Below are 25,432 nucleotides of genomic sequence, written 5' to 3' on the forward strand. Positions count from 1 at the left end.
AAACAAAGGGAAGAGAAAACTAGGAATAATAAAAATCTAATGAAGGCCATTACGGCTTTACTGCCAGAGTACAAGCAGCCATTAAAGTTGCCATGGAGGTGTTACACAGTCTTACAGTACAAAAGTATTAAGCTTCAGATTTAAGACGAAGATAGGCAGAACATCACTAAAGCATAAAACAATACAGGTAGGAGCTTGTGGTGTGAGGGGTAGTAGTCCTTTCCGTGAGTAACAGTTCACAGGAAAAAGAAAAAGCAACTTCAAAAATGGCATTTCCCGCTTACGGCCATTAATTCACAATGAGTTAAATACAAAGCTCTACTCGTGTATTTAACAAAAACACCTCCCAGTTGACATTTGCTATAACTGGAGTTAATAGGGACACACAGAGGCTGGAGAGGAGTCACGGTAAGGAGCTGAAACAATGGGTTTGGAATTTTAAGTGAGAACATTCAATGTGAATAGCGGGTAATTACATACATGTGACACAAGTCGGGATCTTCCCCAAACCAAGCTCTGTGATGTTCGATGTCTCTTCCCTTCCTCACCCAGCGAGCCTTAGTTAAGACACCCTAAAGCCAGAAGGAATCATCCTCTGGGAGCACCAGGAGGAGGCCGAGTGCGCTGAGTGTGCTGTCAGTCACAGGCAGAAGCAATGCATGACTTACTTCAGTGCTTTCACTGGGCATTGAGTGACGCCAGAAGCGAGAGGATGGCAGGGACAGAGCCAGGGCTGGTGCCTGCAGAGGGAGACGCTAAGGCTTGGCACTCCACATTCCTTGGTCAGAAAGAGACCTGAGCCAGCCAAGGACTGTCGGCAATTAACCCAGCTATTGCCCCAGCTCAGGTTTATTTGCAGCCATAGAGGTTAAACCAATGCCTCTGCTCTCTCCTTTAGCAGAATGTGAAGGATTTAAAAAAGAAAAAAACACCCTAATTCAGGTATGCTCCTTTTGTGTGCTATTTACAATGCTTCATCCAGAGGTTTCTGCAGCTCACACGATCTTTTCCCAGGCTTGATATTCGGATGTTATCGCGGTGCAATACCATTGGGGTACCAGAGACCCGTAAACAGGAAAATTCAATTGCACTTGTTCTTCCTTTAAGAGAAAAAACCAACGACCTCCAACTACTGGTAGTATCTGAAGAAGCACTGCTGGCTTTTCTAGTAATAGCTCACCAGTTATTCAGTGAGGAAAACTGAGGGAAATTTATCCCTACTTGAGCCAGAACCGAGGGAAGGTGAGAAAAAAAATCGGCACATTCAAAAATAGCTTCTTATCCTCATAATACATCGATACAGACAGACAAGGAAAAGTAACACCCCGTCCCTGTAAAGCAAACTGCAACATCGGGGCTATGGGACAGAGAAAAGAAACTGGTGGGACACCTGCATCCAGACTGTCTGAAATAAAGCTTGTGTTTGGCACTAGCTGGGGAGCTGGGTCTTTTGTTAGCATAGCAGAGTAGTTAGGCACTAGTTAGATACATAAGAAGTATATCAAACATTAACGTACTGTATTAAATATATGAAAGACTTGACTGGGGTCTACTTCTGTCCCTTTATTAGGTCAAAAGGTGAATGCAAGTGTGTCATCATAAGCCAATGTCCTGCAGCTTATCACACACTGAACCAAAAATACAGAAAATAAATGGTAATCCTATCTACTAACATAAAAAGGGAGTTTTTGGAGTAAGTTTCCAGACTTGCACAAAACATGCAGAAAACTGCATACGATCAGTTTCCATAAGAACAGCAGTTTCTTGTAAAAGGAGGGGGGGGTCCAACCCGCTAGCCAGATCTACTTCAAAATAGCTCTGAAAAACTGACTGTTGAACACTGAGGGGCCCGTCCTGCTACCACTGTAACGGAGAAATACCCACTACCATGAGGATGAAGCCTCAAAGAAAGCTTTCCTCCTTCCCCCACCCATCTTCACAAATCATTCTGTGACAACATACAGATTAATCAGCTCCAGGGAGTAGCTGTGATTTAAAGGACTGTGATACGTACTGCATCCAAAACTTGGTAAGAGTGGATCAGGCAAAGCTAAGAACTAAGACTCAGCTGTTAAAATCATAGTTCAGCTTTCTCATCTGCAGTCACCCTCTTCCTGGCCCAAGCAAAGCACAACAGCTGGCCGAAGAGCTCTTCTGTGGCCACCTCACTCGACCCATCCTCCTCCCACTCGCTTCACCATCGCTTCCAGCAGCTCAAGCTCCTTCCCACCCCACCTTCTCTTCCTCCTGCTCTTCTGCCACCCAGCCTGCTACCCAGGACTCTGAAATGCAGATGAGAGGAACTACAATAGCACAGCAAGTGTAAACAGGTTAGTAGGCCTGCCACATCTTTATTGCTACAGGTCTGGCAAAAGGGCAGTCTCCGACCTTTGGTGGAGTTAGAGGCAAAAGGATAATAATGGTTAAGATAAAGGTGATGAACAGCAAAATTAGGAAAAGCAGTCAAAATATTTCAGGGCTCTCAGAAAAACCTGCATCTGGAAGGTACTGAAAAATTTTGCACTTGGATGGTAGGCTTGCCTCTGACCCTGAAGTAGTGCTGTGCAGTGTGTGATGGTCCCGTTTGACCTACTGGCATGAATACAGTCATTTTCCTGCCCTTCGAAGCCTAAGGCTACTACACACAGCTACCATGACTTGAGGTTCAGTTCACAGAAGTCTCACAAATAGGGTCATTCCTTGTGCAATGTTTGATGGAGGTGAAGGTAAAGTGGTTTCTTGGTCAACAGTTGCAATTTCTTCCTTTTAAAGTCAGTGGGCTTTTTGTACCTGTAACCACAAGAAAGTGAGTTAATGCAAGCGCTAAAGGCCATGAGAAAGATGAAAGCATGCTAGAAAGCTTGTCCCATCCAGATCCTATTACCATCATCTTTTAAATACAACAGATAAGATTGACTGGAACAATAATGAATAGATTTACAGGAAGAAACAAAAAAAGAACCCCAGCTAGCACAGATCCAGTTCAGCACCCTTCCCACAGAAGAGAACTGCAAGGCTCACTTTCTTCCTGAAAGAAAACCTCAAAATCCCTCGCTCAATAGTCCTTCATCCACACAGTAGCATTAAAACTCGCATCATAAGCACTGCAGAGTAACAGGCCGATCGATTCAAAGCAGACAGAGAGAAAAACAAACAAGAAGCACTACTATCACCTAACAAAGCTTTGAAATGCTCATAAAGATATTTCAAATTGGCCTCAGATTTTCTTTACAGCAGTCCTGGACCAGGAGATCGTGGGAGATCACATTCATTTTTTAAATGCAGCTGATCAAGCTGCTGGCAAAACAAAAGTCTTCCCTGTAGATCTTGTTCATATCAGCTTCACATAAAATTCAGTTCAAACACCAGCATTTCCGCTGGAAATAGTCTCGCTTTTGAGAAGGGTCTCCAGCCATTTCATCTGTCTAAAAGCATGTTATCGTCCCTTCCTATTAAAAATAGAATATTCCTTATGAAACTCAGTGCAATGAGTTTATGGAACCTTCCACGACACAACAATCTACGCATTCTAACTGAAGTATAATTCATTTCCTCTGTAATTGTCAGCAACTTACAGTTCTATAACAATTGCCCCAGGTTTAATTTCATCCATCTCCATGAAAGCAAAGCACTTGGTGCTAGTAAACCTTTTCTTAGGCTTGTAGTGTTTGAATTCAAAGAAAATAGCTGCACCTAGAGTGGAAAATGGGAGAAGAGAAACATTAGCAATTATGGCCAACGCTCATCAGAAAGTTTAAGTGCCATTAATATGCTCTGTGCAAGCTGGATGGAGTCATCTCCAACACTTCGGTAATTTACTTCCAAGAGACACCGTGTTCTCACAACTCTCATTGCACTCACAAGAGTTTGTACTCTTCACTCAAGATTCACATCCAGGGAACTGTCCAGCCACTGGGAAGGTCGCAAAGAAACACCCCCCACGTAGCAGAGCAGACTGCTGCTTCTTATTTGGTTTCATTCATTCCTCGCCCACCTTCAACTCACTGCAATGACTGATTTGAAAACAACACGATGCAGAGGTATTATTTTTAACCTTCATCTGGAACTTCAGCCCTGCAGCAGCAACTCAGGCTCAGCCTGTTTGTTAGATCAGGAGCAACCCGTGTCTACATTTTCCAAGCTCCCCAACCCCATTTCTGCTATCTGCTACCACATACCTTTAGTTAGTTTTTCAACATGTTTCTGAATCTCAATGTCCACATTAAAATGGACATACGTGTCCTCTTTCCTCAAAGCCACGGGAGTATCTTGCACAGGAGTCAGATCTATTCCATTCAAATCTGTGAGAAAGAAATAGCATGAGAATGGGAGAGGTGCTGCCTGCAGGCCCTGCTTTGCTGCCCAGATGCAGAGTGTGTTATCTCTGCTGGATCTTCAGATGGACCTGGGCTGGACTCCAGCTATCAGCACCAGCCACCACAGACAGCATTTCTCACGAAGCTTCTGCTCCCAAAAAATCTTGAGGAATGAAGAATTGAATCACAATCAGTTGAGCAGGGGATAGGCCCGTCCCACATACACTTTCTGACCACCTGTGCTACATCACAACCTCTCAGCTTGCAAGCAGAGCATCATGTCAACACAAAGCCTTGTTGGAGATGCGAGCCTAGAAATATACAGTCTTCCTCAGCTCCAGAAAGGAAACGAAAGCCAGCTCTGAAGGCAAGCAAGTTTTAACAACATGCAATAATTTAAGAAAGGCAAACACCGAGGGGAAGGAACAACAAATCTCTGCTTTACAAATTCTTTGCCAGGATTTGATCTGAGAACTCTGTTAGTGCTGCTGTTTTCCTGTTGGCCAAGAGAAACTCAGCAGGAAAGAACAGACTTTGATTAAACCACATCCATCCAGTTAGCCCCACCACTGAAGGAACCCATCCCTCAGCTTGCTGGCATTCAGGAAGCAAAGAAAGATCCACAATGACTGGAGAAATGCAGCCTTGAAGAATAGTTACACAGGCTAAAAATAATGCTGCAATGCTGAAAACACAAGTACTGCATGTTTTTAAGAGTCTCGCCTTCCTTCTGTCAGTCACATTTCAGCTTCACCGCTGAAAAACCATCAGACAAAGCAGGGTTAGATAAAGCTTTCTGCCTGTATGTTTTGACAAGTAACATTCGAGAACATCCTGGGATCTGACTGACATTTAGTACTGTGTCCCTTGTGCCTGTCAGAGAACTCTGCCAGGAGATGAAGCAGCCCGATCATACACCTAATAAGTACTTCAGCACTACCTTTGGAATCTAAGAGCACATCTAAAGGACAAACACAAGTCACTCCCACAGCTGAGCAGAGGCTTTTGGCTCAACTACCAGCTTTCATCTGATAAAGAAAAATCATTTGCTTCCAATAATTGTGAAGACGAGCAGAAGTCAAACAGGGTGAGTTAAAGGTAAGCGATTGCTTCCTGCTGATGGATAGGAAAGGGGCAGATGCTCCTGCTCATGAGGCTCTGAATACCAAAAATCTTGCTCTCAAACATAAGCCATCAACCATGTTATTATCTAAAAACTGTGTATCTGCAGCTGACAGAGGCATTGATTCTTTCAGACTCACAATAACTCTCCAAGAAGGGGCAGTCAGCCCACCAGGCCAGCTGAAGCATTTTAGTGCCAAAGCTAAATATATGTTTTGTTTCGCTTTCAACCATTCCTTCCCAGCTTCATATTCATTCCTCTAAAAGCTCAAACCTTAGTAAGAAGATCTTTGTTCTACAGAAATAATTGGTTTAATGATAGGGCAAGAATGGAGCCATTGAGCTGTGGTTTACTGTCTCCAGGAAGCCCAGAGACCAGTAAGTGTTGGGGAGTACAAGGAATCCAAGCACTTACACTTAAGAATCAGCTAAAGAAGCTGAAATAGATAAGAGCAGCCAGCCAAGTCACTGTTACTCAGCTCGCAGCTCAGGGGCAGCATCCCTCAGTGCAGTGATTTGCCTCCCACTGTCTCCTAAATACAGATCTTTGCCACCCTTGAATCAGCCTGAAGTCCACAACGTAAAATGCCCATAAGAACAAATGCTATTCCCTGCAGACAGAATATAACAATAAAATCCATACAGCTTTCAGGAAACACATGCTTTTCCCAAACTGGATACGAGGAGCCAGGAACAGAAATCATTACCCTTCACACTGACTGTGATGTAAGGATCAATGCACTGCCCAGCATCTTTCAGACCAATTTTCTCTATGTTGATGGTGAGTAACGTCATCCCGGGTTCAGATGGCAATCTGGGTAATAAAGTACCTGAAAAGAGTAAAGCACATTGTTAACCCTTTGAGTCACCTTCCAGCAGAGGCCACGTGCATCCCAACACCTCTGGAGAAGGGCGCTCTCCAACGGGAGATCCGAACCCACAGATCTTAACCCAACAGCACACAGCGCTACAGGAACGCATGCACAGCCACGCACAGTTTGACAGATCTCAAAGTCTGCACCAAGAAATCCAGGATTGCTTCAAGACAAATGAATTCATATGAAAAACCAAACCCACTGATGTCCTAAGAACAGAGAAGAGCTTTGTTTAAAGCGTTCTTTCTTGCCCTCATGCAGAGTAACTCATGCGTGGAATTCCATTTATATAGTTTTTAAGGATTAAATTTGGGAAGCTGGATTCAATCTGCAGCTGCAGGAAGTTCAGGCACTTCATCGGGAGCACCCACCCCACCGAACATGACTTGGCTTCATGCTGAACACTTAAAGCTGGGAAAACAAGGAGGAAAGTGGCATTGTTGCAAATCCCACTGGATGCAGGGGAACCAGAAGAGAGACTCTTAACTTTCTGAGTTCTACGGGTCTGTACTTAAATGAGAGCATTAAGGAAGGAGTTCCTAGCTCTGCATGAAGGAAGTTCAGAGTTGGGGAATTTGTGGCCACACACTGTGGACAAAATGTAGGTAAATCTGTGGAGAGCCGAGAAAGACACATCTGACAGGAAACCCAAACTGTCCAAACTTGGTAACATCTGTGAGGGTCTGTAACCAACAACAGGGTAGGTTTCTTCATGCTGATTTTAAAGAAAACTGTCAGGCTTCAACTCTGTATCCCATATTAGATGAATAAGCATGAAGGCAGAAAATGCTTAGACTCACAAGCAAGTTTAAATTCAAGTTTTGGTTTTCTAGTAAAAAGAAAGTTATTCCTAGGCTTGAAATGTAAATAAAGTATTAGTTTCCTTTGGCAAGTTCCAGCTGGGTTTTCCTTCATCCCTTTTTTCCTTTGATCCCCTTGAAGAGTTGGAGATCTGAGGTGTTTTTGTCATGTTGGAGGGACTAGCTCTATAAGAGGGAGCCGTGTGTTCTGCTGCAGAACTACAGTGAGATTTCATGGCATTCCCACACCCAGTCCCCTCTTTCAGGGCAAGGATCAGCAAGGCCTGAATTCACATCTGTACCTTCCTGTCCTGGCAGAGCCACGTCCCAGACATACAGCACGCCTGGCAACATATCATGGTAGTATCTGACCCACACATCTGAAGCAATGGGATGTGCTTCTGATCATAACAGAAAGAATGTTTCAATTGATTAGAAAGCATTTATTTCTATCAAGAAGCATCCACACTCTAGTTCATCTTGCTGCTACCTCCTGAAGAGATGTTTGAAGCCACTTTTTATTCCAATCTAAAGGAACGTAAATCAAAACCTTTCTTCTCTTGGGCACAAAACTCTGATTCAGTTGTCTCCAAAAAGGAACATGCCTTGTCAAGAACAACTGTAACTTCATTTTCCCTATCTTTCTCTAAATGACAGTATACCCAACACACAAGAATCACCTATGAAATACGTCAGACTCCAGTACTTAGTATAAACATTCTGGCTTTAGAAAAGCTTTCTGCTCTTGAAAAATGCTTTCCAGAATATATGAAGTCATGGAATTATGACAAACAGGAAAGTTGGGCTCACTTCCAGCAGGTAAGAGGATAGTAGACAGATGGTCCCTAAGGAACAGGGTCTCACTGCTGCCACAGCTGAAGGACTAGTCACACCACAGACTGGCTAAAGCAGCTGGCCGACCTGTCCCATACAAGCCACAATCATCCAGGCAGGTCTTTTACTGTAGTCACTTCACACTGAGGCCATTACCTAACAGTAGCTTAAGGTATAACATTACTAGGGCTGGCCACTGCAGTGCTATAGCTTGGACCCATGAACCTTTATCAGTCTCTAGTAAGGCTTTTCATGGGAAAAATATCAGCTGTTTCCAACACAACTGAAAGGAGTCATTCCCAGAGATGGAGGAGAACATCCACAAATGCATTCTTAGTGTGCATGTCAGATATACTATACAGGAGTGAAGCAACCTAAAGGCTCACTAACACCAGGACAGGGTGCCCAGTCACTCCATCCCTAGCTCCCAATTCAAAGAGAAAGCAACAGGTCTCCTGCTGGGTTCAAAACCAAAATAGATGACAGAAGGACCTACTGCCAGCACAGAACTCTAATAGAGGTACTATAAACAGGAGAAAGGCAGAGAGGAAACCTTTGAAGTTAAGAGACTGCAAGTCATTGCTCAGATCATCTTCACGCAGCCCGGAAGTATAACTACAAGCATACTTGTAATGCAAGATTTCCTCTTTGAATGTGCATTCCACAAAAGAAAATACTACCTTTGGCTACACTGCAAGTCAGCACATCTTGAGGAGCACATTAAGACTTCTAGAGAGCTACATGTGACACCAAATAGGACTTCCTCCGTTTCTGGTGCTGAAGGGAAATTAAGACTAACCACCCTGACACCGAGTAATGTGATCATTACCCCCAAGATTTGAGCTTTGGAACTAAGAGCTGAATGATGAACATCACAGTTACAGGACCAAGATCAGAGAAATAACAGTATATACTAAAATGTTATCATACCTTCACTGGCTCCTGGATTAGATGAATGGTGCATTGTGATAATGATGAAGCCATGCATGTAGAAGACAAGACAGTTAGACAATACAATTATGCACTATGGATCAAAGGCATACTAAAAGCAGAGTGCAACACAATTACAGAAACAAAGAATAGTGGTGGTTGGAAGGGACCTCTAGAGACCACCTGGTCCAACCCCTCTGCTAAAGCAGGTTCCCTATAGCAGGTTGCACAGGAAAGTGTCCAGGCAAGTTGCAAGTATCTCTGGAGGAGACAACCATTCTAAGAAGCCTGTTCCAGGGCTCTACCACTCTCAAACTAGAGAAGTTCTTCCTCACATTTGTATGGAACTGCCCATGTTCCAGTTTATGTCCATTGCTCCTTGACCTGTCACTGGGCATCACCACCAAAATGAGCCGGGCCCCATCCATTTGGCTCCCACCCATTAGATACTTATAAGCTTTGCTACGATCCCCACTCAGTCTCCTCTCCTCCAGTCTGAACAGCCCCCTCCTCTCCCCTCAGCCTTTCCTCATTCAGGAGATGCTCCAGGCCCTCATCATCTTCATTGCCCTCTGCTGGACTCTCTCTAGATGTTCCCTATCTTTCTTGAACTGGGGGGCCCAAAAATGGACACGAAGTACTCTTAATTCAGCATGGAAAGTCCACTTAAAAGGCTGCGAACTGCATTTGCGTAAGCCTCTCTGCCCACAGAGAGAGCAACCAATTAACATCCAAACAGGTCAGAAACACCACACAAATTCAACGGGAAAACAAGAGCCTGTGCTCCAGTCACACAGAACCACCTTAGGGCTTCAGATTAATATACAAGGAGGTTTAACTTAATACAGAAGTTTCCAAAAAGTCAGATAGACTGTGGAGTAGATGACAATGGAAAACATCAGTAAGAAACAGAGGTGTGAGCAACTTCTCAAACAGCAACATTTTACAAAGAAGTAAATGTGTAAGAAGGTACATGCCCCTCAGCTCTCTTCTTTCTCAATTCTTCTTTCTGAATTATTCTGAATGATTTAGCTGTAAACACAACCTTCTTACAGTCAGCTTAGATTCTTTCTTAAGCACATGAACAGTTTCTCTGCCGACTGTATGTAGACGCTCCATTAGCTTGCACAGAGAACTACAGTAATAGTTATAACTTCTTGGTTCGCCAGCACACCAAGAGTTACTTACTCCAAGTGTCTCTCACTTCTTTCCTCAGCTTAAACCATGCATAAACAGTGCGCTGAAAGGTATAAACAAAACAAACCCAGAAGTATCCCTCTTACTTAAACTTGACATTTCTCTAGTTACCCGGAGACGTCAAAGAGCAGAATACTTAAACCACTCAGAAAATCTAGAATTGAGTACGTTTACACAATCCAAAAGAAACCTGAGATTGATATGTACCATATACACACCCAGAGGAAGCTTAAATGAATCTTGTGATAGATTGTCGCACTTAAAATAGATACATTCTATCTTAATAAACAGATTTATCACAGTGGATAGCAAAGATCAAGACAGCAGTATGTCAGCAAAACAATATGCCCATACATTATAGCCTGTCTGCATGCCTAGCATAAACAGCTATAGACTGGACTGTGTGTGTCTACACTAATACAAGTTGCAGGGACTACGTTCAGTAGCACACAGTCTTGAACCCAATGACAGAAACATTTTCTTCCTAAACAACAGCCAGTTATTACTCATATAATTATTGTTGCCTAAATATTGAAACTTCTCAGCTCTTTCAACCTTAATTCCAGTTCTAGTTCCCCTATTTATTATCTCCTTGAAATAGGAAGTTTTCCACTCTGCCCCAAAGCTACGAACTTGTTTCTTCTTCAAAGAAACTACATCATGAAGGAAAGAAAAAACAAACAAACAACACCTCAAATCCCTCTATTGGAAACATTTTATTCCTTTACTGCTAAACTCTCAAAAGTTGAGGTTGAAGGAAGACCTCTAGAATCTCAGAATCACAGGGGTTGGAAGGGACCTCCAGAGATCATCGAGTCCAACCCTCTGCCAAAGCAGGTTCCCTACACCAGGTTGCACAGGTAGACGTCCAGGAGGGTCTTGAATATCTCCAGAGAATGAGACTCCACAACCCCCCCGGCAGCCTGTTCCAGTGCTCCGTCAAATCTGCAGGTATATCCATTCCTAAAATGCCTTTATGTGGACAAGGACTTCAGCTAGTACAGACAAAGCTACCCCTCTTCTCCTCCAGCTTGGCTTTACTGTTTTACAAGCTGATGCAACAAAGGATTAATGAGCAATAGCTCCTCACGTCTCTAGCAAGACAGGACAATACTAGAATTTCCAATACAGATTGCTGCTCTTCATCCAAATTTTTAAAATCAAGATGGAGAAAAGGGCTTCTCGGAGACAGAATTTACACACACTGTATAGGTTGGTAATGGAAAGCTGGTGTTCCTACCTGGAACTCTAGCAGGAAAAGAGTCTGGAGACCCTGCTCCAGCTCCTCCTTCCTCATCATCCTCCTCAAACTCCAAATGTTCCTCTTCTCCTGGTGCTAATATCTTCCTGTAAATGCCAAAAAGATGACTGTGACCAAACATCATTCATCCTCTCTGATTTTCAACTTGCACAGCAGCATCTGAGTATAAAGCAGGAGCACCATATTTCAATGTCATTTCACTTTTCTGATTAGCTACTACTGTAGAAAGCTTCCTACTACATATAGCGGAGTCTAAAACCAGGAGATCTACAGAGATGTAGGACCTCCCAATTACTGATTTTACCAACATTTTACTTCAATTTTAGCAGTAACTGGAAAGCTAGATTTCAAAACTTCTTTTTTTTCCCACCTTCTTATCCAATGCAAGGCAGCAAGTAGGCAGCTCTAAGATATTCTCATGTCTCAGATGCACGCCATACAGTGATGCAGTTCTCTCTCTTACCTGAGTGGGACAGGCTGAACATCAAAGGGGAACTCCTTATTGTAAGTGAGGATATTCTTTAAGACTGCAGAGAAGGAAAAAAAGCAAAGCCAGTAAGAATCTCTATCCATAAAGAAGCATGTAACACTTTAAGATTAGAGTAAAAAATAATAACAAAAAAACCTGCCAAGCTCATACTTTAAACATGAATACAGTCCTGATGAAAGGCATATCACTACAACTTTCAGACTTGCAACTGTGACTGTAGAACTTCATCACCACGTATTTATCTAGATGGGGGTATTAAACACAGTGACAAAAGCATCATAAGGAATAGTGACAGGCCCCTGGGGCAATGGTACCTTAACTAGTAAGAGTAGGTATTTCCAGAAGCATATAAACAAACATTTCATGATGGCTAACAGGCCTACAAGGAGAAGAAAGCTTTCAGAGACAGGCAGTGAGGAACCCAGGCTGGGCAGCCTTCCAGCACAGCTGAGGTTCAGGAAAAGAGTTCTCTTACTCTTGGAGAGAAGCATCATAATGAGATAGAAAGTGAAACTGCCCCAAACAGCAAAACCCCAATGAAGTAGAATCTCGTTCTGATCATGCGCACATTAAGCAGAAGCAGAAAAACAACCCTGCAGTTGTTCTCCCTCCTTTTTCCCAAGTTTGGTGTGTGTGAGATTTTTCCCTCTTCCCAGTAACTGGTTTCTCCCGCAAGAAGATCCCCTGGAAAAGCCTTCTTGCAAATAACCTCAGTTATCACTAGAGGGCATAAAGTAACTCCAGTGATACCAGCACTGTAAGGAAGAGGTGAACAGCTTTACAGCATCTGAAACCTTGATGCAGCCCAAATGCGGAGTTAAGGATACACACTTCTGCCACAGAGCCATATCTTCATGTGTACAAGTTGGTATCAGCCCTGCTTATGACAGTTTATTCCTCTCCAAAATCCTGGCAGTGTTAGTAAGAGAAATGATACACAGAATGCTCGGATCAGAAACGTTTCTGGAAATACCACCCAAACTCTCTTGCTTTTACAGCACAGCAGTTTTGAAACCAAGTTTTTAAAATGCATTCAATTCTGCCTAATCACCAACAGTAAATAACTTCAGTTATAACATCAGGTATATTGACCACACACCTCAGGAGGTCACCAAACCAACCCACCAAAAGCCACTGGTTTTCAGCCAGAACATTTCCTGATCCGCTTCATCTCATCTATGCACAAATGGCAGCACATGCACACAGCCCATCCGCTTCTACAGTGTACTGTAACACTGGTATGAGCTCTCACAAAGAGAATTTGCAAGTTCCAGTGTGTGAGCAGTGATTTCACACAGCATAGTCTCAAAACCACCATCTGTATGTACAGACCCTCCTGCGTGTTATCCCAGCACAAGAGATTCAGTGAGAAATCCCACAAAGAAAGAAAACCAGTCATCTTCCTCAGTGTGAAATACGGGCATAACAAGTAAGAGGAGGGAGAAATTGACAGCACAGGTAAAAACAACAACGCTGAATCTAAGGATTGTGTAAAAAAAAACACATTCAAGATTTGCCACCCGTTTTGACAGCGTCAGGTAACAGCTACTTTCATTTCACCCTAACAACACTGCTTAGCCTGACAAAGGAACTGCTTATTTCCATTGCCTGACCATTTTTATTTAATTTTTAACCTTTTCTGATGGGAAAAAAGAGAAAATTAACAGCAGACAAATTAAACCACTTAGTGGTGTATTTTATGAAACAGCCAGTGTTGGCCTAATTCAGATTTACCCTATTCAAGATACACCCAAAAACCCACAACAAAGACACAATTCACATAGAAAAAGACCAGAACAATCCGAATCAGACAGCAACATCGAGAACATCAGCGTTCAATTGTTGCTGCAGAAGCAACCATTCTCTTCCAAGGAAAATAACTCAGTGTCTTTGAAGACTGATGGTCACACAATCACCCCCCAGCTTTAATATAGTCATTTGTATGAAGTGTGGGTTGAATGGGCTTCACGCTGCTGAACTGTGTTTTGACAGATAGAAATCAATTCTCAGAAGGGCAAGATAAGCCACAACGCTGCAATTGAAATGTGGGCTTTTTAGAAAAGCAGGCATCTCAATGGAAGTTTTAACCTTCAGTATTCACTTCCTTTGATTTGTAGAACAGTGTGATCAATTAAAACAGGACTCCTCTTCTACCAGCTAGTCACTCATCAGTCATTACCTAATGGAGTCTAAGATCTGCAGTCACTAAACCACTCCAGCACTTTAAATACTTTGTAAATAGACAGCAGGAGTATCTGTATGAAATAATACCAAACCAGAGGATGCAGAGGCAAGACGTGCAGCATGCAGAGCAAGAGAGACCTAACAGTTTTAACACAGAGTTAAAGCCTTTCCTGTGTGTATGGTCCTCACAGACCTAGCAGTCTCGTAAAGTACCTCCATTAAAAGCACTTGGACCTCAGCTCCACATCCTCCTTCCCCACCACCTTTTCTGTATGATGCTGTGCTAGTCACTTAGAGAGCCATAATGTAGAGAAATTCAACTTACTCAAAGTGGCAACACTGCGTGCCCATCACAATTATCCTCAGTATCTCCCTAAATGATAGAGATGTGAAAAGAACAAACCCAACCCATTTCCCCCCCACCTCCTGAAAACAGACCTTCCATACCTCCTGTTCTCCAAGAGTAACAGAAATGTTGGCATTGATGATGATATTGCTTAGATATGGAAGCTCTGATCGGAAAGATGCTTTGAGAATAAGTCAGTCAGTGCTATTGAAAGGAATATGTAGCAGATAAAAAAGTAATTCCTAAATGAAAAACAGTGTTTATTTCCTGGATAAACATACCAAAAACTGACCCAGGATCAGGTGGGGAAAAGCAACAGCATGCAGAACCCTTCCAAGGCTTCAACTTCATTAGTCTCACAGCATTACAGTGGCAAGTGACTGGCTACCATAAGCACAAGTTAAATATTTCAGAAGAAAAACACATTCAATACTACAGGCAGGAAGTTCTAGAATTCTATTTAAATAAGTTACGTGCAGGTAAATTTTCCAGCTGAATATATAATGCACTGCCGATAGCTCATGTCACTGTTCTGTGCAAAGTTAGCAGTATCCAAAGCACTAGGAAAAAAAAAGCTTAATGCATCATCTGAAACATTATAGGGCTGCTACACTTCAAAATTACCCCCATTACATTCCTTAATACACATCACCTTTTGTTTACGTGGTAACAGACATCTGAAAGAGCTACCTAAAAACAATAGCGCGGTCAAACCACACAGTGATCAGCATTCGTGTTGCTGGTATATTTTTTCACTGCAATTATGAAAGTCACTTATAGTACAAAGATATTACTTACTTGGTTCCAACTTCTTCAGATCCTCAAGCTTAAATTCATCCTGTGACTGAGTGGACTAGGAATTAAAGAAAGAATTAATCTTGTCTGTATCTTCCCCTCAGACAAAGCTAATACATTTCAAAGTAAGCATGTGAGGTGTTCCTTTCTTCGAGTACACTGTTACTTCTAAACTATGTCTTAAACAAAAAGCTCCACAAAACTCCTTGACTGAAGGCTACATTCATAGACGAGGCAGAAAATAGGCATCTTATCATTTGTTGACAGAAAATGTACCCATGTTCCAACATATGATAAAGAGATTACAAGCAGCTCATCAAGCTTTCATTCCCATCACAAACAGGCACATTAGGACAAAGAGACTTGTTTTAATTCTTCCCCGGTCAAGTTGTACTGAAGCAAGATCACCTCTAAAACTGTAAAGCAATGCTCCAAAAGGAGCCCACACAGTTCAAGACATCCTTGGAGCATTATAACACTGGCAGAAATTACCGAATGAGCTTGACAAAACAACTCAGCTGACCTAAGAGCTCGCCACAGGGATTCTCATCTCTTTCTCCAACTGTGATAATACGGCTTCTTCACCTGGCTTGTAGCACATCTGCTTCTCTCAGCAAGCTGATTCACTTACTAACTCAGAGAAGTTTTTCCTTATTTCTTTTATTCCAAGTTAGTTCAGTTTGTCAAGCTGAACTAGCAACTTCTGAGTTATGTGACAGAGTTAATAAAAGAAAAGTTAAGTAAGAGGATTGACATTGGACAACCCCTTTTAGGTAGAGAATCAGATCTTAACTACTGTGTCACTGCACTCAAGGTATCTGTTAAGATTACCCATCATTTCAATGTTTCCTTAAGGCCTGATCATTGTCATGGTTTTCTTGCTCAAGCATAAGCAGGGACCTAAGAAGTCTGCAGAAAGACAGTAAAGCTGCTATAACCAGACTGTCTGGAGAAGAGCTGATGGCCATGCTCATTATTCTCCACTAAGAAATGGCAACAAAACTGCAGCATGTGAAATACACTCTGAAGCAAGTAGGTGAGAAGTTGCAGTATCCTCTCACTAGGTTCTGAAATCCTGGAATTACTGCTGAAGAACCAACTGCAAGGAAAACTATTCTTGCAAGACATCCTCCCTTCAGTTCAACAGCCACTCACATTTCTGTATCTTCTGTTCTGAGAAGTGATTTGACCTATGAAACCAACCTACAAAGTAACACACGTGCCCTTATCACAAAATCACTGTGACACATAACAAACACAATGCTGTTCAAACAGCCCAGGTAGGATCAAAACAGAAAGACAGGAGAGCTAATGAAATAATTCTGAGTGCTGCCTAGCATCTGGACTAGTCTGCTCACACCTCACTCTCATTCTCAGCTCCAGAATGCCGTACTGACTGAATTTGCAATGTATTGAAAGCTCTCAGAGAGCTGAAGGCAGCACAAAGGCACTGCTGCACTATTTACACCAACATGAAGCATTCAGAAGTGCTGCTATTAGTAACTTGACGCAAAAATTCCCTGTCACCACTCTTGACTGGGAAACAGTTAATCCAATAACTCAAATTACCCAATTTACCAGTTCATCCCTCCCTACTCCATTATGATCTATAAAGCGGACAGCTTATTGCAAGGGTGACTCTGAGGGTCTCTTTACCCTCACACGCAGGTTGCAAACGAGGCAAGCAACCAGAGACACAACCTGAAGTTAAACCCCTGTAAAAATCCTAATACATTCTCACACAAGCAGTTAAAGGGTCTTAGGGAGCTGCCTGGGGCATCACACTGACGACCTGGAAAGTCCAAGTGTTCAAGGAGCTATTCATTCTGCTTCCAAAAGTTTTGGCTATGTCTGAAGACAGCATTAAAGCTGCCTACCACCAAGTACAAAATCACATGGAAAAGAGAACGGTACCTGTAAAGCTGCACTTCTCAGTTCCAAGCATGTTGCAATTTTAGCTAGGGTTTTCTGAAAATAAAAGCGTAAATAAGTAAGTATTGAAACTGCATTAATCCATGTTCTTATTTATATTAAAAGCACGTTAACAGTAGTTACAAAGAGTTCAGATCTACTCCTCAGTATCAGATCATCCAGCATCAAAAGCTCTTCAGTACACAAGCAAGATTTTCTCAAAGCGCAATACATGAAACATCTGCCATTTACCTTCTCTTCCACAGCTCATCAGTACAGATGGGGGTCGTTCACTTAGCAGAAACTGTCACAATGCCTCCCACATCACAGACTGTTTATAAACTCAACTATTCTGAAGTGATAGGAGAGAGCCAAAAAAAAAAAGGCAATCCAAACAAGCAATGTTTGTACCTTCTGAGAACTTGGGTGGTTTGCTGCAATGTGCCCCTCTTGGGAGCCATGCTTACATTTGCTTTAGCTTAGTCTCAGCAGACCAAGCCAGCCCTCCTCAGACATCAGATGCCTAGAACGTCAGCTCAGACAAATTGTGGTTCATCATCTCCCTCCAAAACCATCAGAAGAAGCACAAGGGTAGATCAAATTTCTGGTTTTCACCTATTCTAATTTCTGTAATTTGCTAACGCATTTCAAGTCGGAGAGAAGTGTGAAACAGATTTGATTTGATTCAAACCTGCCAGCTGCCTAAAATATCCCCAAGCAAAACCACTAATAATTTACCATTCTGATTTTAAAACACAGAAGGGAAGAGCTTCAAAACGGCCCTCCACTAGCAGCTGTACTTTTAGGACAGCACTACTGAAACTTTTACGCCTCACAAAATAAGAAGCAGGAGCAGCCATTACAGTTGTTACTATTACTACCAGCTGAACAGCATCAAGAGCAATTCAGACTTGTGTAGTATGTCAAGCGGGCGTACCTGCATGGTTTATTTGTATTCTTTTTGACCACCACAGTTTCGTTAATTAACAAAAATGTTTTAGTATAGAAAAACTCAAGTTTATCTGCACAGTTCTCAGCTCTCTTGGACCTGCAGCACATGCAGCACTGTGCTGCTGCTCTGTATCGTAACTCCCAAACTCGACAGTATATTTGCATGCAACATGGCAGAATTCAAATACCATCGTTTCTGTGGAGGTCCATCTCACAGCGTAGGTTCAGTCAACACACTTCTACCTCCCCAAAACAAATTATGTTATTTAACAGAGATTCACAGCTGCTTCTCCAGCAGAGATGGGAAAGACATTTCTGGACTGGAAAGGAGCACACACAATCCTGGGTTCATTTTAACACATTCAGTCCCACATTCAGGTTCTATGGATTTACATACACAGATTGGGCGAGAAGAGATCAGGTAGTGCTACTGAAGCAGATTCCGCTCCCCAGGGAAAGAACACACTACAGCTGCAGCATAACACATGGAATTCCTTTTTCTAAGAGAACATCTGGAAAGATACGTTTGCACGGGCAGAATCTCAAAGAAGAGAAAGGTGTGAAATAAAGGATAAAAGACAGGAATGCATAGATTCCCCAAGGAAAGGAAATCTCTGAGCAAAGAGCATGCCAGCTCCACATTAGATCAAACATCCTCCAACTGCACCAGAAAAAGAGTTACAAGTGACTTTGCAGAGTGCCAGCTCACAGCCTCCACTATGGAATCAAAACTTGTGAATGGATTTACATGTGGCTCTTCTCACTGTCTTGTGTACAGAGCACAAAGCCCACACCATAATTTAGGTCTCAAGAAACGCTGCTCATCTCTCTCCTATCTCACAGAGATAGCTCAGCATCACTGATTCACTGAGAAGCTCAGCAACGCCACCATTTCCAATCCCACAGATACTTTATTCTTAACACTGCCTGAACTAGAGACCTTGTAGCAGGATAAACAGCTTTCAAATGCATGCCCTCTGGCTCCTGGGGGCTGAAGGGCAAAAGTGCCTCTAGAAACAGATTAATTGAAGAGAGTTTGGGATTCTTAACATAGTAAAGAATAGGTTTTATATGGAATCTATTGAAACATGGCAAGCTCCCAGCAGGCATTATTCATAACTATTTTTTTAAGGGACCACACCCAACCCAAAAGTTAAAAATGCAGCTAAACACTGCTATCATTTTCAGCTGCAACTATCCCATGCAAAGACTCACTTTTGCAGCAGGGAAAACATTCTGCATCTCATTAAAAAGCCTGAAGTCATTATTAATTTTGCTAGTTTAAAGTTGTGAAGTTGCAGTTTTATGTAAACTAGTGATTAGAAAGGGAATAAAGTCAGTTGATCTCGTAGTCAAGGTTTCTTCAGTGCAGTTGTGTGAGTAATGACTGTGCTAACTGTAAAGCAGTCAAAGATGTTTGCATAAATACAGAGCCAGAGCAGTTTGGCTTTAAAGAGGAGCCTAGGCTGTTAGGAGACCACTAGTTTAATGAATCATGCTATGACTGTGTGACAGTGCTCTTACTGCAGTAAGCTACCACTGCACAAAAAGCATGGTTTTCCAAAACTGCAGTAATAAAGGCACACGAGAAACAACAACTGAGGTCAGCAGAGGGCTTTAAAGGTCAAATTGACTGCATGGAGAACTGAGCAAGTAGCCATAGCTGGAGGAAAACTGACAGTTACAGCCAAACCCAACTGGATCAGCTCAGCAAAACGTAGCAGTTGACCACGAACAAAGACAGAGTTTTAGAGAAAGTAAAAGCCAACAGCAGAATGCAGATGTTAAGAGCGAGGTCAGCCCATCAGACAACAGCTGATGATATCCAACATTCACAGCTTCTAAGTGACAAAACTGCTGCACAGCCTCCTTAAGACTGCTGCAAAGCAATTAAACATCTTAGTTTTCAACAAAATCCATAATCATTAATGAGTATTACAGCACCATCATTTTTGCAAATCAAGACAGAGGCTTTATATAAGTACTGAAACTCCCGAATGACATGCAGCAGCCAATGGAAGACAGAAAACCCGGCGAACTATGAATTCTAGAGACTGATTTTTCCTATCAAATGAAGACACATGACATCCTCCAAAACACGCTCCAGATCACTAGCAAAAAGGCAAGGTGTATGAATATTGAAATGTCTGAATTCTTACCTAACTTTCTATCTTCATTAGCAGGTAAATGATAACTGCTCACACTACATCTATGAAAGAAACTGGTGGTATCTACAAAGTGTTGTTAAATGACAGGACTGTACAATTATATTAGCAAGTGGCACACCATCAGTTATGATGTGGCCACATCTGGACTGTAACACCACCTGTGATGCATGAAATAAGCCCAAACATGTTAAGTTTATACACACAGTTGGGGTCGAGAACTTTAACTTAGCAGCGTTCCTTCCCTGTGGTTGCAAAGCCAGTAGTTCCAGTACTACTTCCTTGGTACAGAGGAACCATTGCTGAAATCCATCTGTTCCACATGGTATGTCAAGTAAGAAACGGTGACAATCCCACTGTAATTCTCAGTACTATTTGTGGTCCTTTAGAAAACAGCTAGCTGTAAATCCAGACAAAGACTGGAAGAAGGGCAGACCAAGCAACTGGAAATCATAATTAGTTTCACAAACTTGCCTTTTCTGGTCAATGAAATTTTATGCACAGCTTGGACCACGGCATCAGATAAGCAAACAAACAAATATGAATTCAGATAAACAAGTTGTTCTTACATAAAAAAATAGTAACTAGAAAAGACAAGAAATTAGGAAATGAGTAACTTCCCAGACGTGAGATGAAAGAGCAGGGTGGATGCCTTGACAGGAACGTACTTCAGTAAAACTAGCTGCTCAGCTATGGGCATTTTTGAGAGGTAGCAAGAGAGAAGATATACTTCTAGTTAACTAAACTGACTGAAAACCCAGAAGTGCACTAAACTCTGCTCCTGTACACTGAGTGAATGATACTCACCAATCCTATTTTCAAAAGTCTCCACAGAGGAGAAATGTACAGTAAAAATGATAATAGCTGAGAACTATGGAGAAAGATATCAGGAAGGGATAGAGAGCAGAAGTAATGAATGAATAAGCATCTGTCCAATGTTAACAAGGATCCTCCAGCTCAGGAAAGGTAGTCCCAGCCCCACTCCAAGATTCTGACTCAGTTTAAGACTATTATAAGCCTTATCCTCTACTTCACAGAAGGGCAATAGAAAAGGCCAGTTCTTTGCTCTTTTTGATGGCAAGAAAACATTTTCAGACCACTGTCAGATTGCATATAGAGGTGTATTTCTTAGTGATAAATGATCGAGTTCATCTCCAATTTCTGTAGCCAGAGCTTGTTTTCAGGACTGACGTTAACAAACATAGACTCTGTTACTCTAGCACCCTTTGAGCATATACAGGATTCTAAGATAGGAAATGTCACTGCTCAAACAAGGGATCTCATGATTTACTAGTCTGGAAATACAGCTTTTCTCTAATATAGTATGCCTATACTTTATGCAAGGTACTACAAAATGGCAAGACCTCATATCCCAGATCTTGTGTTCTGCTGAAGATGCTTGCGTGTGTTGGACTTCAACACACATACTCCTCCTAAAACATGTCACAGAATTGCAACAATACTCAGACAAAATACAGACTTTTCAGCTGAGAGAAGGGAGGAAAGAGTAAAGACAGCTCAGTAGTTTGAAGGGCTATAAATAAATAACATTGAAACTAGTAAGGAATATGCAGCTATGATCCTTTCCAGTCAGGCATTACATATTAGGCTAAGGTCCTCCACACTCACCCTAGGCATTTACAGCTCAAGACATTTTGTATTCAGTCTTCATAACATAAATCATGCTAATGTTGTATAAAGCAAGTTATTAAAAGGTTACCCAGAAAAAAAGAAACACTCAAATTATGAAGGACTCTGACCAGCATGTAAGAGATTAGACATATTACACAGCAGAGCATCTGTCACATCTAATGACAGTAGCAGTTTCAGCCACACTGGGCTCTGCTTCTGTTATTGCATATTGAGAGAGGAAAAGAGGTATCATAAAGCTCCGGTCTGCCAGACACAAGAACAACATCTGTGAGACACATTCCTTGACTACACCAGCAGCAATGCTCACCTTTTGATCTTCTGTGAATTCTGAGTTGTTGTGCTGAGACTGTGCTTCTTTTTGGAGATGTCTCGCTAATCTGGAGGAGAAGGGGAGAAAATTCTACAGTGAGAGGACAATGCAGAACCCCATCACCACTGCCACAGTCTCCAGAAAACATACCACAGACTGCTGCTCCAAGCAGCTGCTTCTTCACAAATACTTCTATAGCCACAGTAGGCCACACCAAATACAAACAAACAGAAGTATTATGCAGGAAAAGCTACCTATAGTGTGTCAGAATAGGTATGAAGGTCCTTCTAGCCAACAGCCCCTCCTATAAGCACTGACCTTTTTTCGTTCCCCATCCATTTTTATTTATTTTTTTTAATCAAACTATCATAAATCACACTGCCTGCAGAAAGGACCCACTGAGATCCAAGCGCTATGTTTCTCATGGGGAATCTGATTGCCAAGAGTAATGGGTGCAGACAGACGAGCAGCAGGTAGCCCAGGGAATGGCCACACACTCTTCCACTGAGGGAGATGGGGACATTGTGGCTGAGGCGCCCAGGGTGCAGCAGTTCCCATTTGCGCCTGTCAGCATCATACACAGAGCTGCAGCTCCACCCATTACCACCACGGAGACCAGTGTCAAGGGGTTTGGGAAGTAACAGCAAGCAAACAGCTCATGAAAGCGAAAGGAAGCTAAAGGGAATCTATGGGAAGAGTTACAGTTTCTGTCTAGGGAGGAAGGAGAAAATTAAACAAGAGAAACCATGCGATTGGAAACCGCAATTGCTGCCGTTCTCTATGAATATATACACATATTTAAGGGCAGTAGAGAGAGGGGTTGAGGGGAAAACCTAAGACAACAACAGCACTGTGGACACCTCAGCACAATCTCTTTGTAGTTTTGTGCTCTTAAAGGAATCAAGCTTCTTGCCGTGGGTGCATGGGCACGAGCCTGCTTTTATTCCTGAGGGAGTGAAACCAGACACAGTGACAGAAAGATTTAACAGCCAAAGCCTGTGAAAGGAGCAAACTGTAGAACTCGAATGTTCCTTTGCTCCTCCTAAAATAAGAGCAATTAATAAGGCACAAGGATTGAAGCCACTATAGCTATCAGCTCTAAGCAGCAAAGAACCAACCCAACAGGACACGATAGCAACAGCTTAGTTACATCATCCTCCCTTGTAATGGGAGAAAATGGTGGCAGTAAAAGCCAAAAGCACAGACACTTGAACCCAAACATATGGTCACCCCTTCCCCAGTGGTACAGCACAAGTGATAAACAGAAAGCTGCGTATATACATCACTTGGGCATTTAAAAAGCAATTTCAGAAAACAAGTAATCACAGCAGCAATACACTGCCCACAGCAGACAGCATCTTAGCATTAACACCTCTGTGAGCAACAGCGACAATGCTCTTTGCTTTTGTCACTAATACAAAACAACCACCAAAAAGCACTCTAATCCAAATAATCCAGCACCAAATCGGGTGTTCCACCCGATGCCTGTGCAAGGTTGGACCAGGCCAAGTCCTACAGGTGGCATTGTCCAGTGTGGGAGGTGCTGCTGGTGGCTGAGGGCTCACACACCAGCATGGGTCAGTCTTGGCATGAAACTTCCAGGAGCAACACAAAGACCTGAGCAGATGTAAGCCCCCGGATAAGGGAGGCGAGCAGTTGTGCCAGGAGCCATTCAAACCCTGAATTGAACTCACATAGACTAGAAAGATCTTTCTCAGTGTAAGCAAGCTCACCATAGTTTATTACCATTCTTCCTACACTGATCTGTACAGACCTGGTCAGTTGCTAACAGCATCTAAACCAGCTGCACCAGCGTGATCAAACTTCCATTTAAAAAGGCAGCAAGTAGCATGAAGTCATGATGGGATGTTTCTCCAGTGTTAGAGGCTGGTATGTCACCCTATGCTTCTTAACTCCTGTTTCTATCCTATGGATCAAAGCTGTTGTTGGTCTACCTGCTACATCTAAGGGAAGTGGATAAGCAGACTGAAAAGGTTCTGCTCCTCCCCAGGAAATCCCTGTCATCCTTTGATCTTCTCCCTCCTGGGGCCACAGAGCTCATCTGCTGACTGCTCCTCTATTCAGAGGCTCAGTGGTAAAGCTTACAAGGGTACCTCACAATGGTGCTACCCAGAAGAGCTTTCTTACAAATATATCATGCTGCTGTTAAGTCGGAATAAAGCACAGGCACCAAGATCACCTCAGTTATTATTAGACACAAAAGAAAGGGAATGAAAATCATGCCTCAGCTCTTCCACCATTCTGGCTGCAGTCATTAAGTGAGCTTCTCAGCAAAGCAAGCTCTGAAGGAGAAGACTGAAGACTTCCTGTTCTGAGGGGAATTCCTTGAAGGAAACTAACCCCGAATACTGCCTATGGGGATTGCAGCGTTAGGGTCATAGTGCCCTCCTCATGGACGTGCGTAGTAACAGCTTTTCCTGAGCTGCAGCCCACCAGCAAACAGCAGATAACTGACTGTACATCATCCTACCCGCTGAGGGACCGCACTGAGGAGATGAGCACCTCATGATGCAGCGTCCACCCGGTAACGGCACTCAGCTAGGAGCCAGGGCAGCGGCACCTCCAGCCCTGAGCAGCTGTAGAAGACTTCTCCGGCGTTGCCCCTTCGGCTGATATTCTACTAGGGGAGAACGCTCGGGACTTCTTCCAGACGCCCGCCACAAGAACCTCAGCCTGGAGCGCCCAGCCCACACGGACCGCGCTCACCCCACAGCTCTCAGGTACTCGCTCAGGTTCCCACCAACGCTCAGGGGATCCCCGCAGCGTGCGCCCACCCGTATCCCAGGGGGCTGCCCCTCAGCCGGGGTCCCGCATCCCGCCTCGCCTCTCGTGGCGGTCCCGCGTTACATAACGGCACCGACGGCAAGGCCGGGGGGGCCGCGGCCTATAGGCCCTGCAGCCAACCGCCCCGCCCCGCCCCGGGCTGCCCGGCGAGGCCGTGCCGGGCGGTAGGGAAGCATTGCGGGGAGCCGCCCGCCCGTGTCTCCGCGCCTTCTCTGGGCCCGCACTCACATCTGGTACTCGTCGATCGCCTCCACCAGTTGCCCCCAGGAGTCGAAGTCGGTGCCTTTCCTGAAGCTGGCGCCCCAGCGCTGCAGGAGGCTCCGGGCCGCCTCCGACATAGCCCCAGCACTAGGGCACCATGCTCACCCCGGGCCGGGGCACCGCGCCGGGCAGCCGCTCCCGCCAGCCCCACGCCCGCCGCCGGCCCAGCCCAGCCCAGCCCAGCCGCCGCGACAACCAAACGCGGCGGCCGCCTCCCGCCAGCGCC

The 25,432-nt window shown here is 43.5% G+C and overlaps 1 protein-coding gene across 2 annotated transcripts; it reads right to left on the reverse strand.

The window, feature by feature from the left end:
• Nucleotides 1-26: 26 nt before the first annotated feature.
• Nucleotides 27-25,411, reverse strand: AIDA (axin interactor, dorsalization associated). 2 transcript variants are annotated; one of them, XM_072330931.1, is made up of 11 exons: nt 25,174-25,411; nt 22,138-22,207; nt 17,065-17,118; nt 15,154-15,208; nt 11,799-11,862; nt 11,315-11,421; nt 8,878-8,889; nt 6,146-6,268; nt 4,179-4,301; nt 3,576-3,693; nt 27-2,790 (listed from the first exon to the last, which is right to left on the reverse strand). In XM_072330931.1, exons 1-11 carry the CDS (start codon nt 25,281-25,283, stop codon nt 2,694-2,696), a joined length of 933 nt encoding a protein of 310 aa, XP_072187032.1. In that variant the 5' UTR covers nt 25,284-25,411; the 3' UTR covers nt 27-2,693. The 2 variants fall into 2 exon arrangements, with proteins under 2 accessions (XP_072187032.1, XP_072187033.1); XM_072330932.1 differs by lacking the exon at nt 8,878-8,889.
• Nucleotides 25,412-25,432: the final 21 nt, after the last annotated feature.

Source organism: Excalfactoria chinensis, chromosome 3, assembly GCF_039878825.1.
Source record: "Excalfactoria chinensis isolate bCotChi1 chromosome 3, bCotChi1.hap2, whole genome shotgun sequence".
Taxonomy (NCBI): domain Eukaryota; kingdom Metazoa; phylum Chordata; class Aves; order Galliformes; family Phasianidae; genus Excalfactoria; species Excalfactoria chinensis.

Coding starts and splice junctions, on each gene's coding strand:
- AIDA (XM_072330931.1), bottom strand. CDS start 25,283: ATGTCGGAGGCGGCCCGGAGCCTCCTGCAGCGCTGGGGCGCCAGCTTC. Junction 22,208..25,173: donor GCGATCGACGAGTACCAGAT/GTGAGTGCGGGC, acceptor CTTCTCCTCCAG/ATTAGCGAGACATCTCCAAA. Junction 4,302..6,145: donor CATCACAGTCAGTGTGAAGG/GTAATGATTTCT, acceptor TCTTTCTCACAG/ATTTGAATGGAATAGATCTG.